We start from the raw sequence: 16,993 nt of genomic DNA on the forward strand, positions 1-16,993 counted from the left end.
GTCTCTCATGAATAAATAAATAAAAGTCTTTTTTTAAAAAAAAGATTTGTTCATTTGAGAGAGAGAGGAAAAAAAAAAAGAAAGCATGAACAGGGGGAGAGACAGAGGGAGAAGGAGAAGCAGACTCCCTGCTGATCTTGGAACACAACTTGGGGCTTGAACCCAGGACTTAGAGATCATGACCTGAGCCGAAGGCAGACACTTAACCATCTGAGCTACCCAGGTGCCCCTACATTTTATTTTATTTTATTTTATTTTATTTTATTTTATTTTATTTTATTTTATTTTATTTGTTTTGTTTTATTTTATTTTATTTTATTTTATTTTCTTCTTTTCTTTTCTTCTTTTTTTTTTTCTTTTCTTTTCTTTTCTTTTCTTTTCTTTTCTTTTCTTTCCTTCTCTTTTCTTTTTTTAAAGATTTATTTATTTGAGAAAGAGCGCACAAGTGAGTGTGTGCATGAGTGGGGAGAGGGGCAGAGAAAGGAGAGAAGCAGATTCCCCGCTGAGTGTGGAGCCCCATGCGAGGCTTGATCTCACGACTTTGACATCATGACCTGAGCTGAAATCTAGGGTCTAAGGCTTAACTCAGGTGCGCCCTACATTTTCTTTATCCATTCATCTGTCAATGGACATTTAGGTTGTTTCCACCTCTTACCTACTATGAATAGCGCCACAGTGAAAACAGGTATGCAAATATCCCAAGATCCTGCCTTGAATTCTTTTAGATATATACCCAGAAGTGGGATTGTGGGATTTGAATCATATAGTAATTCTATTTTTAATTTTTCTGAGGAAACTCTATACTGTTTTCCATAATGGCTGCACCATTTTATATTCTCACAGTGCCTAAGGGTTCCAAGTTCTCCACATCCTTGCCAATGCTTACTGTTTTCTGTTCTTTTGATAATGGCCATTCTATTAAGTGTGAGATGTTATATCATTGTGGTTTTGATTTGCATTTCTCTTATGATTAGTGATGTTGAGCGTATTTTCATATACCAGCATGTTGGCCAGATGTATATCTTCTTTGGAGAATTGTCTATTCAAGTCCTTTGGCCATTTAAAAATCAGGTTATTTGGTTCTTTTTTTAAAAAAAAAATTTATTTATTCATGAGACACACACACACAGAGAGGCAGAGACAGAAGCAGAGGGAGAAGCAGCTTCCATGCAGGGAGCCCAGTGTGGGACTCCATCCCGGGACTGCGGGATCATGACCTCAACGGAAGGTAGATGCTCAACCGCTGAGCCACTCAGGCATCCCTATTTGGTTCTTTTTGTTGTTGAATTGTGGAAGTTCCTTATACATTCTAGACATCAATCCGTTACCAGATACATATTTTCGAATATTTTCTCCATTCCATAGGTTACCTTTCCACTAGGTGGATTGTTTCCTTTGATATGCAGAAGTTGCTTTTTAAAATATTTTATTTTATTTATTGATTGAGAGAGAGAGAGAGAGAAAGCGAGCACTCTGCGGGGGGTGGGGGTGGGGGTGGGGTGATAGAAGGAGAGGACAGACAGTCCAAGGCAGACTCCACACTGAGCTCAGCGCCCAATGTGGGGCTTGATCTCATGATCCTGAGATCATGACCTGAGCCAAAATCAAGATCAGATGCTCAAACAACTGTGCCACCCAGGCACCCCCAGTATTTTATTTTTAAGTAATCTCTACACCGAATATGGGGCTGGAACTCATAACCCTGAGATTGAGAGTAACACACTTCACTGACTGAGCCAGCCAGGCGCCAATATGCAGAAGTTTTTAAGTCTGATGTAGTCTCATTTGTCTATTTTTGCTTTTGTTGCCTGTGTTTTTGATGTCATAGCGGAAAATCACTGACACATCTAATGTCCTGAAGCTTTTTACCTGTTTTCTTCTAGTTTTATAGTTTTAGGACTTACATTTTGGTGTTTCATCCATTTTGAGTTATTTTTTTGTATATGGTTGTCAGGTTAGGGACCTTCTTTTGCATGTGGATATCCAGTTTTCCCTCCAAAACCATTTGTTGAAGAGACTGTCCTTTTCCTAGTGTGCAGTCCTGTCACCCTTGTCAAAGATCATTTGGCCATATACTCAAGGGTTTATTTCGGGCTCTCTGTTTTGTTCCATTTGTGTACATATCTGTCTGTATGCCAGTACCACACCATCTTGATTACTATTATTTTGTAATGTGGTTTGAAATCAGAAAGTGTGAGGTTTCCAGCTTTCTTTTTAAAGATTATTTTGGCAATTTGGGGTCAATAAAACACTTTTTTCCTTTGTTTTCTTTTTTGTTCCTTCTTTTTAAAATGTAGGCTCTCTGCCCAGCATGGAGCCCAATGTGGGGCTTGAGCTCATGACCCGGAGTCAAGACCTGAGCTAAGATCAGATACTTAACCAACTGAGCCACCCAGGCACCCCCTCTTTTCCCCCTAAATACATTTTTATAAAAATTTTAATTTATTTAAGTAATCTCTATACCAAATATGTGGCATCCCAAGAAGAAAAATTTCTCATTTTAATGTAAATATGATGATTAGAGAGGTTATGAGAAGTCTTTCATATGTTTATTGATCATCTGGGTCTTTTCTTCAGCAAATTGCAGGGTTTTATCCTTGGCCCATTTTTTCTTTTCTTTTTTTTTTTTTTTAAGATCTTATTTATTTATTCATGAGACACACACACACACACACACACACACACACACACACACAGAGGCGCAGACACAGGCTGAGGGAGAAACAGGCTCCATGCAGGGAGCCTGACGTGGGACTCCATCTAGGGTCTCTCCAGGATCATGCCCTGGGCTGAAGGTGGCGCTAAACCGCTGAGCCACCCGGGCTGCCTACGTTTTTTCTTTGGAATTGTCTCTTATTTATTGATGTGTAGAAATTCTTTATATATTCTGATGCTAAGCCTTTTTTTTTTTTTTTTTGATACTCAAGATCTTTATTGATTTGACTGTAACAGCAACCATTGGTGAGAATTTAATTTTTCCCCTAATTTCCAAACACCTGCTGGTTTAGGACAGTTACAAAAACAACAAAACCCCAACAGAAGTGATCATGGACTCACACAGGACGGCCTCAAGACGGCATGGTATCCTCTGCTATCCATCCATGACAGTGAAATGGAGGGGGAGGCAGTGGGGGGGGAGGGGGGCAGAGGTCAATGACATCAAAGGACAAAGGGAAGACCAAGGAAAGTACTGGCAGTCTCTACTTTCCATTCAGAGTGGATGGAGCTGGGCCGCTGGTGCCACTAAGACGGGGAAGGGCATTTGTTTTAGATACAAAATATTTTAAAGATGCTCAAGTAGACACCTGGATATGCGAGTGTCCTCTGGGATCCCCCAAGAGGCCTCCAATGAGGCTTGTTATATATGTGACATATCTTTTCCAAATCTGTTGCTTGCTTTTGAACATTATTTATGGATGATTTGTGTGTGTGTGTGTGTGTGTAATACAGCAGTTTAAAGTACTGAGTTACTCAAATTTATCAATCTTTTTCTTATGGTCTGTGTTTTTCATATTGTTTAAGAAACCTTTATTCTGGGGCACCTGGGTGGTTCAGTGGTTGAGCATCTGTCTTTGGCTCAGGTTGTGATCCTGGCATCCTGGGATGGAGTCCCGCATCAGGTTCCCTGCAGGGAGCCTGCTTCTCCCTCTGTCTCTCTCTGTGTCTCTCATGAATAAACAAATAAAATCTTAAAATCTTAAAAAAAAAAAAAGAAACCTTTATTCTGTGATTAGACAGACATGATCCTATATTTTCTTCCCAAGTTTTAGGTTTTCATGTTTAAGTCTTTAATCCATTTGGATTTTATTTTTGTGTTGAGTGTGTGGGATGTTACATATGAGAACTGACCCAATACCATGTATCAAATAGTTCATCATTCCCCCACCAATAATCAATTCCAACTCTAATATACATCATGCCCTCAGATATGCTATGGTCTATTTATTTTTCTTTTAAAATAAAAAAAAAACCCTCCAGCATTGTTGTGATATTATTGCAATATAACATATACAAATTGAAGGTATAAAATGTGATGATTTGATACACATGTATATTGTGAAATGATTACTACAGAAGGGTTAGTTAACAACCATGGTCTATTTCTGAACTCTATTTTGTTGCCAAGTATTTTGCCTATTACTGTCTTTGTCAATTACTGTAGCTATATCACACTAATAACTATAGCTTTGTAATATTCGTTTATATTTGGTAGACTGTGCACCCAATTTGTTTCAAAAGCTAGCTCACAATAAATGTTAGCAGTTATTGTTATTATTTGCACAACTCTATTATTCCTCATGATTTTAAAATCACCTTGTCAGATTCCCTGGAAAAATCTCATTGGGGATACTGGTTGGAACTGTAATGAATTTATCAACTAATGTGAGAAGAATCAATGTATTTTATTTTATTTTTTATTTTTTTAAAGATTTTATTTATTTATTCACGAGTGACAGAGAGAGAGAGGCAGAGATACAGGCAGAGGAAGAAGCAGGCTCCTGCAGGGAGCCCGATGCAGGACTCAATCCTAGGACCGAGGGATCATGACCTGAGCCAAAGGGATCATGACCTGAGCCAAAGGTAGACGCTCAACCACTGAGCCACCCAGGTGCCCCAATATATATATATATTTTAAGATTTTTATTTATTTTATTTATTTATCTGACAGAGAGAGAGCGTGCACACAAACAGGCAGGGCAGCAGGCAAAGGGAGACGGAGAAGCGGGCTTCCTGGGGAGCAGGGAACCCCACAGGGCCGGATCTCAGGACCTTGAGATCATTACCTGAGCTGAAGGCAGACACTTAACCGAATGAGCCACCCAGGTGTCTCAGGATCAATGTATTTTAAATGCTGAGGGGCACCTGGGTGGCTCAGTTGGTTAAGCGTTGGACTCTTGGGCAGCCTGGATGGCCCAGGGGTTTAGCGCCGCCTTTAGCCCAGAGCCTGATCCTGGAGTCCCAGGATCAAGTTCCGCGTCAGGCTCCCTGCATGGAGCCTGCTTCTCCCTCAGCCTGTGTCTCTGCCTTTCTCTCTGTGTGTCTCTCATGAATAAATAAATAAAAATATTTTTTTTAAAAAAAGCATTGGACTCTTGATTTCGGCTCAAGTTATGATGTTAGGGTGGTCAGATCGAGCCCCCTGATGGGCTCCATGCTCCACGTGGAGACTGCTTGTCCCCTTCTCTCTTCCACTGCTCACCCCTCTCCTTGTGTGGACTCTCTCTCTCAAATGAATAAATAAAATCTTTAAAAAAAAATTGCTGAGCCTTCTCATGCATGGACACTGTAAATATTTCTCCATTTATCCAAGTTTTCTTTTCTTTTTTTTTTAAGATTTGCAATTTATTCATTTGGGAGAGAGTGAGCATGAGCATGAGCAGGGGTTAGGGTCAGAGAAGCAGACTCCCCACTGAGCAGGGTGCCTGATGCAGAGCTAGATCCCAAGACCCCCAGGATCATGACCTGAGCCAAAGGTGGATGCTTAACCAACTGAGCCATCTAGGCACCCCTCAAGTTTTCCTTAATGAGGGATACATCCCTCATTAAAACATAATTTTCTCCATAAAATTATTACACATTTTTTTTTAGTTTGTCTTTAGGTATATATAGTTTCTGTTGCTGTTGGGAATGATCACATATATTTTATTACCTTTTAAAATTGTTAATTAGGATATTGCTCTTATGTCCAGCATCTTGTTAAACTCCTATTAGTTTCAATAGTTTCTTACTTGATTCTGTTGTTTCCCCACATCCTTGGCAACCCTTGCCTGCTGCCATTGCCAAACTTTGATTTTGCCAAACTACTGGTAGAAATGCAGTATCATTACTCTTTTGCTGTACCTTGATTATCAGTAAAGTTGAATATTTTTTCATATTTATTGACTGTTCCAGTTTCCTCTTCTGTGAATTAGTTGACTGTTATCTTTTACTTATTTTTCTTTTGTATCACCTTTTTTTTTTTTAACTGGGTGATCTCTAATAATTCCTTTCTTTTTTTTTGTTTTGTTTTGTTTTTTAAAGATTTTGTTTATTTATTCATGAGAGACACAGACAGAGAGAGAGAGGCACAGACACAGGCAGAAGGAGAAGCAGGCCCCATGCAGGGAGCCTGACGTAGGACTCCATCCTGGGTCTCCAGGATCACGCCCGGGGCTGAAGGCGGTGTCAAACCGCTGAGCCACCCAGACTGCCCTGATCTCTAGTAATTCCAAAGATACTCTCAACACGAATGAAATTTAGTGCTTTTGTTCAGGTTTATTCATTTTCCCCCATTGTGATTGTGTGTCTTGTCTGAGAAACATTGTCCATGACAAGTCTTTCTGTTCTCACTTTCAATTACGTTACCCTAACCAGAATACCAGTGACCTCCATGTTACCACACCCATTGGTAACAACTTTACTCAACGTCTTAGCAGCATTAGACACAATCTCTTTTCCATCCTTTCAATGAACACTCTCTTTAGCTTCCAGGACACCATGCACTCCTAATTTTTCTCTTGCTTCACTGGCTTCAGTTTATCAGTTTACTTTAATGCCTCCTCTTTTTCTTCTCAGCTTGCAAATGTTAGATTTCCTTAAGACTTGTCCTGGGTCCTCTTCTCTTTACTACTATTCTCTTTCCCTAGGTGACATATCTACTCCATTGGCCTTCATTATCATGTATATACTGATGACTCCAAGATTTATTACTCTAGCCCAAACTCTTTTCTGAGCTCAAACGATACATCTCTTCTCTTGCTTTGAATCTCTGTCAAGATATCTAACAAACATCTCAAATTAAGTATGTCCAAAAATAAGTCTTATTCACACTGAAAAAATTTAAAACAAATTTTCAAGTATAAGGAACAAGGGAGTGGATCCCTGGGTGGCTCAGCGGTTTGGCGCCTGCCTTCAGTCCAGGCATGATCCTGGAGTCCCGGGATCGAGTCCCACATTGGGCTCCCTGCATGGAGCCTGCTTCTCCCTCTGCCTCTCTGTGTGTGTGTCTATCATGAATAAATAAATACAATCTTTAAAAAAAAAAAAAAAAGGAACAAGGGATGCCTGGGTGACTCAGTGGTTAAGTGTCTGCCTTCAGCTCAGGGCATGATCCTGGAGTCTTGGGATCAAGTCCTGCATTGGGCTCCCTGCATGGAGCCTGCTTCTCCCTCTGCTTGTCTCTGCCTCTCACTGTGTCTCTCATGAATAAATAAAATCTTAAAAAAAATAATTTGCATTTCTCTATTATCAAGTGAAAATAGTTATTTTCCATTTGGGTTCCAATTCGGTTTCCTGCTGTTTGGTTGCCTAGTCATATACTTTGCTTATTTTCTTTAGAGCTATCTTTTAATTTTTTTTTAATTTTTTTTAAAGATTTATTTATTTATCCATGACAGACATAGAGAGAGAGAGAGAGAGAGAGAGGCAGAGACACAGGAGGAGGGAGAAGCAGGCTCCACGCAGGGAGCCCGACGCGGGACTTGATCCTGGGACTCCAGGATCGCGCCATGGGCCAAAGGCAGGCGCTAAACTGCTGAGCCACCAAGGGATCCCTAGAGCTATCTTTTTATTTTTATTTTTTTTAAATATTTTATTTATTTATTAATGACAGAGAGTGAGAGGCAGAAACACAGGCAGAGGGAGAAGCAGGCTCCATGCAGGGAGCCCGATGTGGGACCCCATCCCGGATCTCCAGGATCACACCCTGGGCTGCAGGCTGCGCCAAACCGCTGAGCCACCAGGGCTGCCCGAGCTATCTTTTTAAAACTGATTTGTAGAAACCTCTTGTTTGAGGTAATATGAATCCTTTTTTTTTTTTTTAATTTTTTAAATTATTTTTTATATTTTTAAGATTTTATTTATTTATTAATGAGAAACAGTGAGAAAGAGAGAGAGAGAGAGAGAGAGAGAGAGAGAGAGGCAGGCAGGCAGAGACACAGGCAGAGGGAGAAGCAGGCTCCATGCAGGGAGCCTGACATGGGACTTGATCCCGGGTCTCCAGGATCAAGACCTGGGCCGAAGGCGGCGCTAAACCGCTGAGCCACCCAGGCTGCCCCCTTTGTTTTATATATTATAAAATACTCTCCCCTAATCTGTTGTTCATCCTTTTTTTTTTTTTTTCAAGATTTTATTTATTTATTCATGAGAGACAGAGAGGCTGAGGTACAGGCAAAGGGAGAAACAGGCTCCCTGCAAGGAGTCCAATGTGGGACTTGATCCCGGATCCTGGATCCCGGGATCATGCCCTGAGCTGAAGGCAGAAGCTCAAATGCTAAGCCACCCAGGCATCCCTGTTGTTTGTGTTTTAACTTTGTTTATAAGGCTGTCTATGGGATCCCTGGGTGGCGCAGCGGTTTGGCGCCAGCCTTTGGCCCAGGGCGCGATCCTGGAGACCCCGGATCGAATCCCACGTCAGGCTCCTGGTGCATGGAGCCTGCTTCTCCCTCTGCCTATGTCTCTGCCTCTCTCTCTCTCTCTCTCTCTCTCTATGTGACTATCATAAATAAATAAAATTAAAAAAAAAATAAGGCTGTCTATTACACAGAAGTCACAGTTAAAATTCTGATGTAGTAAAATTTATCAATCTAACCTTTTTTATGTATTGTTTTGTGTTGTAAAAAAAAACTTTTCCTGGGTGCCTGGTGGCTCAGTTGATTAAGCGTCTGCCTTTAGCTCAGGTCATAATCCCAGGGTTCTGGGATGGGGATGGAGTCCCACAGTGGGCTCCCTTCTCAGCGGAGAATCTGGTCTCCCCTTCCCTCTCTCTCTGCCCCTCCCCCTGCTCATGCTCTCTCTCTCTCTTGCTCTCAGTCTCTCAAATAAATAAATAAAATCTTAAAAAAAAAATAAAAATCTTTCCAAACCAAGTTTCTAGTTTTTCTTTTCACAGTTTCCAAAACAAAGCCCATGTACCACCTTCCCATCTTCCTGCTTCTTGCATTTTCCCCATCTCAGCAAATGGTGCCACCAACTATCCAGATGCAACACCCAAAATACAGAGGTCATAGGGGCCTGTCTTTACCCTCAAGCCCTACATTGAATCCATTTCCATTTCCAACCTCTGTCAATTCCAACTCCAAGCCCATCTGCTTCTCCTCACACTGCCACCACCATAGTCTTGTACCCAGATAATTCTTCACAAAGTGCAATGAGTTAAAAAAAAAAAAAAATATATATATATATATATAAACCTAGTAGTTAATAAGAAAACATTAAAAAAACTAATAGAAAAAGTGGCAAAGAATATAGTTTTCAGAAGAGAAAATACAAAATATTCTAATCACTCCAGTAAGAGAACTGTAAATGAAAATGACTCACATTATTTTTTTTTTACAGTGTTTTATTTTTTTTTTAATTTTTTTTTTTAATTTACTTATGATAGTCACAGAGAGAGAGAGAGAGAGAGAGGCAGAGACATAGGCAGAGGGAGAAGCAAGCTCCATGCACCGGGAGCCCGACGTGGGATTCGATCCCGGGTCTCCAGGATCGCGCCCTGGGCCAAAGGCAGGCGCTAAACCGCTGCGCCACCCAGGGATCCTGACTCAGACATTATTGGTAAAGATGTAAAAGATTGGTGATACACGAAGTTAGCAGGTTTGTGGGGGAAACTGCCATCCTCATGCATTGCCTGTGGAACATGAACTGGTACAATTCATTTTCTTTCCTTCTTTTCTCATCTTTCTTTCTTAATTCCTTTCTTTTTTTTTAAGTTAACTCTGTCCAACATGGGGTTTGAACTCATGATCCTGAGATCAAGAGTCACATGCTCTACCAATTGAGCCAGACCGGCATGCTTTCTTTTCTTTCTTCTTTTTTTTTTTTCTGGCATGCTTTTTATGACTAATTTGGCAGAAACAAATATTCAATCAAATTTTAAATGCACATAGCTTTCAACCTAGAAACTACTTCTAGAAATTTAATCCTATCACATGTGCAGCCCTAGCACATGTGCAGAATGAATATCAATATTTATTGCAGTATTTATACTAGCAAATATACTGGAAACAACTAAAAGGTCCATTAAGAGGAAACTTGTTAAATAAATTATGGTCCAGTTATACAATGGATACCTTAATGGACAGATTCTAAAATGGCCCCCAATTATCTCTGCCTCCTGGTACTCATGCCAACTGTAATCCCCTCCCCTTCGGTGTGGGTGGGACGTGATTGCCTTCCAATATACAGAATGGGGCAAAGGTGACTGGATGTCACTTCCATGATTACATCATGTAAGATAATGTACATTTGTCTTGCTAGCAGACTCTCTTTCTTGCATACTTTTTTTTTTTTTTCTCTTGCATACTTTGATGCAAGCCTGCTGCTCTGTTGTGAGTTACCCCATGGAAAGGCATACATGGCAGGGGACTGAGGATAGCCTCCACCCAATAGCAAGAACCTGAGGGCATTGGTTCTACAACTCACAGTGAACTGCATTCTGCCAACTGTGTGAGCAGGAAAGCACATCTGTCCCACATTTTGTCCCCAGGCAAACCTTGGGATGAAAACACAGCTCCAAGTGACACCTTGATGCAGCCTGTGAGAGACCTTAGCATTAAATGCCTTAAGAAACATGGGAGGGGCTGTTTTATGAAGTGGTGAACACCACCACACTACTTATTTATTCTGTCAGGAAAACTGTAAAAAATGAATGCACCTTGGAGTGATCTTCTGAGAGCCTTTCTAGGCTTCTAAAGTTCTGTGATTCTCTCTACACAGGTATACTTTGAGTCCTGTCCCTTTCATAGTTGTTTATATGTACTAGCATATTGTTTTTGTTTCTGACTCCTGAGACAAAAACAAAAAATTGGTACATTTATTGACCTTTCTTTTTTTTTTTTAATTATTTATTTATTTATGATAGTCACAGAGAGAGAGAGAGAGGCAGAGACACAGGCAGAGGGAGAAGCAGGCTCCATGCACCGGGAGCCCGACGTGGGATTCGATCCTGGGTCTCCAGGATCGCGCCCTGGGCCAAAGGCAGGCGCCAAACCGCTGCGCCACCCAGGGATCCCTTATTGACCTTTCTATATCCTCTCAGAATGCTGAATATGGAACTTGATGGTGAGATACTAATGACTGTATTGATACAAATTTTTGAGGTTTTTAAGTTCGTTCTAATTTCAGCTGCCATTAGCATAGTAGCCTGTTTTTTTGGAACACAAGAAAGGGGATAAAGGGGTCAAAGATTTGCTTTTTTTGCCACAATCATGCTGGAAATGTAATTTTCTCAAACTACTTGAGTAAAACATCTTTTCCAAAGGCCGTATTTTATTGGAATGATTTTCTGTCCCATTAACTGCAAACAGCCACATGGACTATATGTAGGGGGCCAGTTCTCTGACACAGAGCAGCTTTCAGGTGGAAGTCATTAACAAGGAAAGGCATACCAGTTTCAGGTTGGAAAGGCAGTGCATCTTCCTGGTCACTCCCTTCCAGTTCTGGCTCCACCCCTCTCACTGGAGGTGAGCAAGCATACCAAGAATACCAAGTCTCTCCCACCTTACTTTTCCTTTATGTTGTTAAATCTTGGCACACTGCATATAAACAGCAGGGGAAAATGAGTTATTTATACATTTTATTTAAATTTTGATAGCTAACATTAGCTTGTTCCTGACATTGCTTAATTCTAGATTTCAGAACATTTTGAAACAATACCTTGGGGCACCTGGGTGCCTCAGTGGTTGGGCATCTGCCCTTGGATCAGGTTGTGATCTCGGGGTCCTGGGATTGAGTCCCACATCAGGCTCCCCCTGAGGAGCCTGCTTCTCCCTCTGCCTCTCTGTCTCTCATGAATGAATAAATAAAATAATTTTTTAAAACTCCCCCCCCATTTTTTTTAAAACTCCCAAAATAAAATATTTTTTTTAAACTCCAAAAAACATCCTCTCATGAATGAATAAAAAAATATTTTTTTAAAACTCCCTTACGTTATTTAGCAACTGCTGGAACCTAGGAATTTGTTGTTGAAAACCCTCCACATCTCACAAAGTCTAAATATGTGAATACAATCTATAGGATTTGGGAAAGTCATGGGACGTATGCAGAGGTCTGGGTTCTAGTCTGGTTGGCACCAACAAGCTATTTCTGACTCTGGAGCCATTTCCCTCTTGATAACATAAGAGGTTAAATTGCTTTAAAGAGAATATATTTGGACTTTGAACTCTTTGGTTAAACATAAATTTATGTGAAGCCCAATATATGACATAGATCAAAGCATATTTACTTTGGTAGAAGATGGGACAGGGCCCAGAGGCTCTAAGACAACTTTCAAGAACATTCCAGGCTCTGCAGAACATTCTGGAAGTTTCTGCACCAGATAAGCTCTTCCAGTTCTGACCTCACAGAATAATGTACAAAGTACAATTAAATTTAGCCTTGTGGAGATGAAAGAATATGTGATCACCAAACCAGCTCTGCAAGAAATATTAAGGGGGACTCTGTAAAAGAAAGAGGAAGCCCAAAGAAATAATCCACAAAAACGGGGACTGAATAGGTATTACAATGACACTAAATTCATATCTTTCAATAGTTACTCTGAACGTGAATGGGCTAAATGATCCCATCAAAAGACACAGGGTTTCGGACTGGATAAATAAGCAAGACCATCTATTTGCTGTCTACAGGAGACTCATTTTAGACCTAAGGACACCTACAGCCTGAAAATGAAATGTTGGAGAACCATTTACCATTCAAATGGTCCTCAAAAGGGTTCAAATTCAACTTCTAATTTTTTTGGCTTGCACACCAGTTGGCCAAGATGTGAACTACATTGAGTATTGGTATTAGTAAACACTTAGATTTTAATCGTGACCTATCTGCTATGTTTCATTCATTCAACTGTGCCAAAAACTGAGGCTATTAGGACATGTATGGTTTCTGCTCTCAAACTGCTAGTGTCTCCTGGGGAACGGATAAACAAGTTAATGGTAGAAGGAGACTCCACAGCATGGGAGCACACATGGTGAGGGTACTCAATTCTGGGAGAGGAGGACAGGAGGGAGAGGGAAAGGATTCATAAAAATATCAAGTGATATTTATTGAATGTTCATGTGTCAGGCAGGGTTTTAAGTTTTTTTGTGATCAATTTAGAGACAAGGACAGAGAGGCTCAGGGATCCCTGGGTGGCTCAGTGGTTTAGCACCTGCCTTCAGCCCAGGGCCTGATCCAGGAGACCCAGGATTGAGTCCCGCCATCAGGCTCCCTGCATGGAGCCTGCTTCTCCCTCTTGCCTGTGTCTCTGCCTCTCTCTGTCTCTCAGTAAATAAAATCTTAAAAAACAACAAAAAGCTTGGCTACAGATAGAAAAGGGAGGCAGGATTTTATTTTTTATTTTATTTTATTTTTTTGGGAGGCAGGATTTTAAATCAGGCTGTGTGGGACGCCTGGGTGGTACAACGGTTAAGTGTCTGCCTTCGGCTCAGCGTGTGATCCTGGACTCCTGGGATCGAGTCCCACATCGGGCTCCTTGCATGGAGCCTGCTTTTCCCTCTGCCTGTGTCTCTGCCTCTCTCTCTCTCTCTCTGTGCCTCTCATGAATGAATAAATAAAATCTTAAAACAAAACAAAACAAAACAAAACAAATCAGGCTGTGTGACTCTAGGGCCCCTACTCTTAATCACTACACTTTACTACTTGTATATTCACAGATATGGTAGCGGGTAAGTTTGATCTTGAAGTCCTTACAATCAGATGACAGGGTGGAAAAGCTGGCCAACCGAGAGAGAAGCAGCAGAACGAATAAAAGAAAGCAGAGGTACAAAATAGCATGGCACCCTGGCAATTTTCAGTTGTTAGGACAGCTGGAACCCAAAGTACAAAGGGGACTGTGGTAAGAAATAGGCCAGAGGGGCTATGCTTCTCTCCCGTTGGCAAAATTCCCATTTTTATTTCTGCAATGAAGTTGAAAAGAAGTCTCAGGAAGTGAATTTAAGGGATGAAATAGCTAGATTAGCACCCCAGGATGCCACTGACTTTGGGCTCTGATCTTTTTAGGAGATGAGTAAATACAATGTGTGAAAGGTCCTGGTGTTGGCCAGAAAAATGTTGGCTGAATCTGAATGTGCAGCAGATATTCGGCAGACTGTGGTCCTGGATAGAAAGAGTACTTCCGTAAAGTTCACTTATGGAAGGCCAGGCTGCAAAAACCACTTAAATTTGTTCACATGAGGAAAGTTTAAGAAGTGGCAACCTTATCAAAACTGTAGAACTTGCTGTTAGAATAAATGAACTGTACAAGATGTCCCAAACTCAATGCAAGCGTAGATGTGGTTTACATCTTCTGCTGACAGGCCAAACCAGTTCATTAAATATTCCCCCTCCTTGGCTTTGTGAATATTGTCATTGTGTAATTTCAATGAAAAAAAAAAAAAAAATCTCCTGGAACAAGGTGTATAGAGTGGGGACAGTACACCATCTGCTTGTGTGCACGCCAATAGGAAAAGAGTAGGAGTTGGTAATGATCCAAAACATTTTTGTTCAGAAATACAAAAAGGCATTTTATTTATATTTCCCTTCGCACATGATTTTAATTATGCTTTATAATGACAATGGCCATCACAGGCTACAAATAATCATACTGTTGGTAGACTTCCTGCTTGCCTTAAGCAAGCACGGGAGCCTCGCAATCTCAGACAATTTTAACAGGGCAAGGCGAGATTTGTTTCAAATGTGTTTTATTGCTTTTGGAGGACAAGTGGCTTCTCACCATGGTGACAATCAGGTTGCTAGGCTGGGCAAGGCCAAGTTTAGAAGAATGGTCCTCCAAACAGAACAAATGAAATGAATGGCTCATGCCACCAGCAACTTTCTTCAAGTTCTGATTAATTTCCCATGAAATAATTGCTTGGAATACATCCCAGCAGTTCCTTTATTCATTGTTTCTTTGTCTTGCTGACAGGAGGGTCAGTCAATACTGAAACATACAGTCTGAACCAAGCATATGTGATGCCCACTGCACAATACACTGAGGTCAGTAACAAAGGGATAAAGGGGTACTTCAGCTTCCAGGAGGTGAAAGGGAATACAAATTCACAGAAGATTTCCAGAGGTGCCAGGCCGAGAAGGTAGAAAGTTTCCATCCAATTAAAAAGAGTCTTTTCTTTTCTGAAGAAAAAAGGAGAAAAGTCTATTTTAAATGAGTCATTCTGGTTTAGCAAACATTCCTCAGCTAAAGCTTCCCATCTGCACTGTCCTGACCTGAGGAACAGTCAAAGCCATAGTCAAAAGAGTGCATTAAATTCCACATTTAGAAAAAATTGATAATGATACGCCATTGCATTATCTCAAACAATCCAAATTCACCCAATTGTTATCTACCTACACTGTCCCCTGGCTGAAGCTGCCAGGAGAATCAGCTATGTGTCTGAAAGCGGAAAGGCAGCTAGATGCTGTGATAATGGAGTAAGATATGGTAAATGATACATAATTGATGGTTTTTAAAATGTTTGTTTTGGTAAAATAACATAATTTGCTATTTAACCATTTTTAAGTGTGAATTTCAGTACCATTGAGTATACTGACAATGCTGCTACAATCACCACTACCCATTTTTAAAACATTTTTATCACCCCAAAAGAACTCTGGAAATATTAAGCAATAATCCATTCCACATTCCTCTTCCCCCATCCCTACTCTGTACCTTCTAATTTACTTTGTCTCTATGAATTTGCCTATTTTGGATATTTTATACAATCTTTGTCCTTTTGAGTCTGGCTTAGCTCACTTAGCCTAAGTTTTTCAGGGTTCATCCATGTTCTAATGTGTCAGTGCTTCATTCCCCTCTCCAGGTGGCCAGTATTCTACTGCATGTACACATCACATTCTCTTTATCCATTCTCTGGCTGATAGACACTTGAGTTGTTTCCACCTTTCGGTTACTGTGGATAATGCTGCAATGAGCACTGGTGTACACGGATCTGTTCGAGTCCCTGTCTTCAGTTCTTTTTGGGTATATACCTCAGAGTCAAATTGCTAGGTCCCATGGTTATATCTGAGTTTTAATATAATTAAGTAAAAAAGGCTCATGGATACAATTAGATATGAATCACAGGGAAACTTTAATAAAAAATTATACAGCGGTGCCTGGGAGGCTCAGTCGGTTAAGCTCTGACTCTTGGTTTCCATTCCAGTCATGATCTCAGGGTCATGGGATCGAGCCCTGCATCGGGGGGGAGTCAGTCTGGGATTCTCTCCCTGCCCTTCTACCCCATTCCTTGCTCATGTACACGGTTTCTCTCTAAAATAATAAAAATTTTTTTAATTAAAAAAAATTTAAATATTTTATTTATTTATTCGAGAGAGAGGCAGAGACACAGGCAGAGGAAGAACCAGGCTTTCCACAAGGAGCCCAATGCGGGACTGGATCCTGGATCCCAGGATACCTCTGAGCCAAAAGCAGATGTTCAACTGCTAAGCCACCCGGGCATCCCTCAGATAATAAATAAAATCTTAAAAAAAATTATACAGATAATGTTATATTAAGTTTAAAAGAGAAGAAATTCCACCCATAATTCTATGGCAAGAATTTTTATATATATTTTAGCTTTATGCATCTATATTTATGTGGTTTTACTCAGAATTCATATTTTACATTCCAATTTTTTCATATAAGGTTTTAATTTAGTCCCTTCTCAAATACTCCCTTAAAATAAAGACATGAACTATGTTGTTATGTCAGAATGACAGGATTATGGGTAATTTCTCCCTTAAAAAAATTTGCCAATTCGTAAATGTTCTATTACTGTCGTAACGTAAAAAATATTCTTAAAAGGCTTAGCTGACCATTTGGCAATAAACATTTTACAAGAGCAAACATAATTTTAAATGTACTCTTTTGGATTACCTGAATAGAGTCTTCAGTGAGGAAATACTATAGATGGTAAACAGTAACATGAGTAAAATTTTAATGGGAAGTTCTGTTAAAAGAATAAAAAAAATACAGATGATAATCCAATTGATAAGAAAAAGATTTGTGATACTTAAGGCAATATAAACACACTGATGCAGCTATATAGTG

The 16,993-nt window shown here is 40.2% G+C and overlaps 1 protein-coding gene and 1 long non-coding RNA gene across 10 annotated transcripts in view; one reads left to right on the plus strand and one right to left on the minus strand.

Moving 5' to 3' along the window:
- LOC144294959 (uncharacterized) overlaps positions 1-15,541 on the plus strand; it is a 20,660-nt gene extending 5,119 nt beyond the window's left edge. The window contains exon 3 of the long non-coding RNA XR_013362299.1: positions 13,626-15,541. This is a non-coding gene — a long non-coding RNA (uncharacterized LOC144294959). The remainder of the gene's footprint in view (positions 1-13,625) is intronic.
- Positions 14,635-16,993, minus strand: part of ALG8 (ALG8 alpha-1,3-glucosyltransferase) — a 27,149-nt gene continuing 24,790 nt past the window's right edge. For 6 of the 9 annotated variants that reach the window (XM_077867200.1, XM_077867199.1, XM_077867192.1 and 3 more), the window contains 2 exons: positions 16,820-16,892; positions 14,635-15,081 (listed from right to left, as the gene is read on the minus strand). In XM_077867200.1, coding sequence (XP_077723326.1) covers positions 14,850-15,081; positions 16,820-16,892 — 305 coding nt within the window. In that variant the 3' untranslated portion in view covers positions 14,635-14,849. The remainder of the gene's footprint in view (positions 15,082-16,819; positions 16,893-16,993) is intronic. The other 3 variants (XM_077867195.1, XM_077867193.1, XM_077867194.1) reach the window with 1 other exon arrangement.

This window comes from Canis aureus, chromosome 23 (genome assembly GCF_053574225.1).
Source record: "Canis aureus isolate CA01 chromosome 23, VMU_Caureus_v.1.0, whole genome shotgun sequence".
In the NCBI taxonomy this organism is placed as follows: Eukaryota; Metazoa; Chordata; class Mammalia; order Carnivora; family Canidae; genus Canis; species Canis aureus.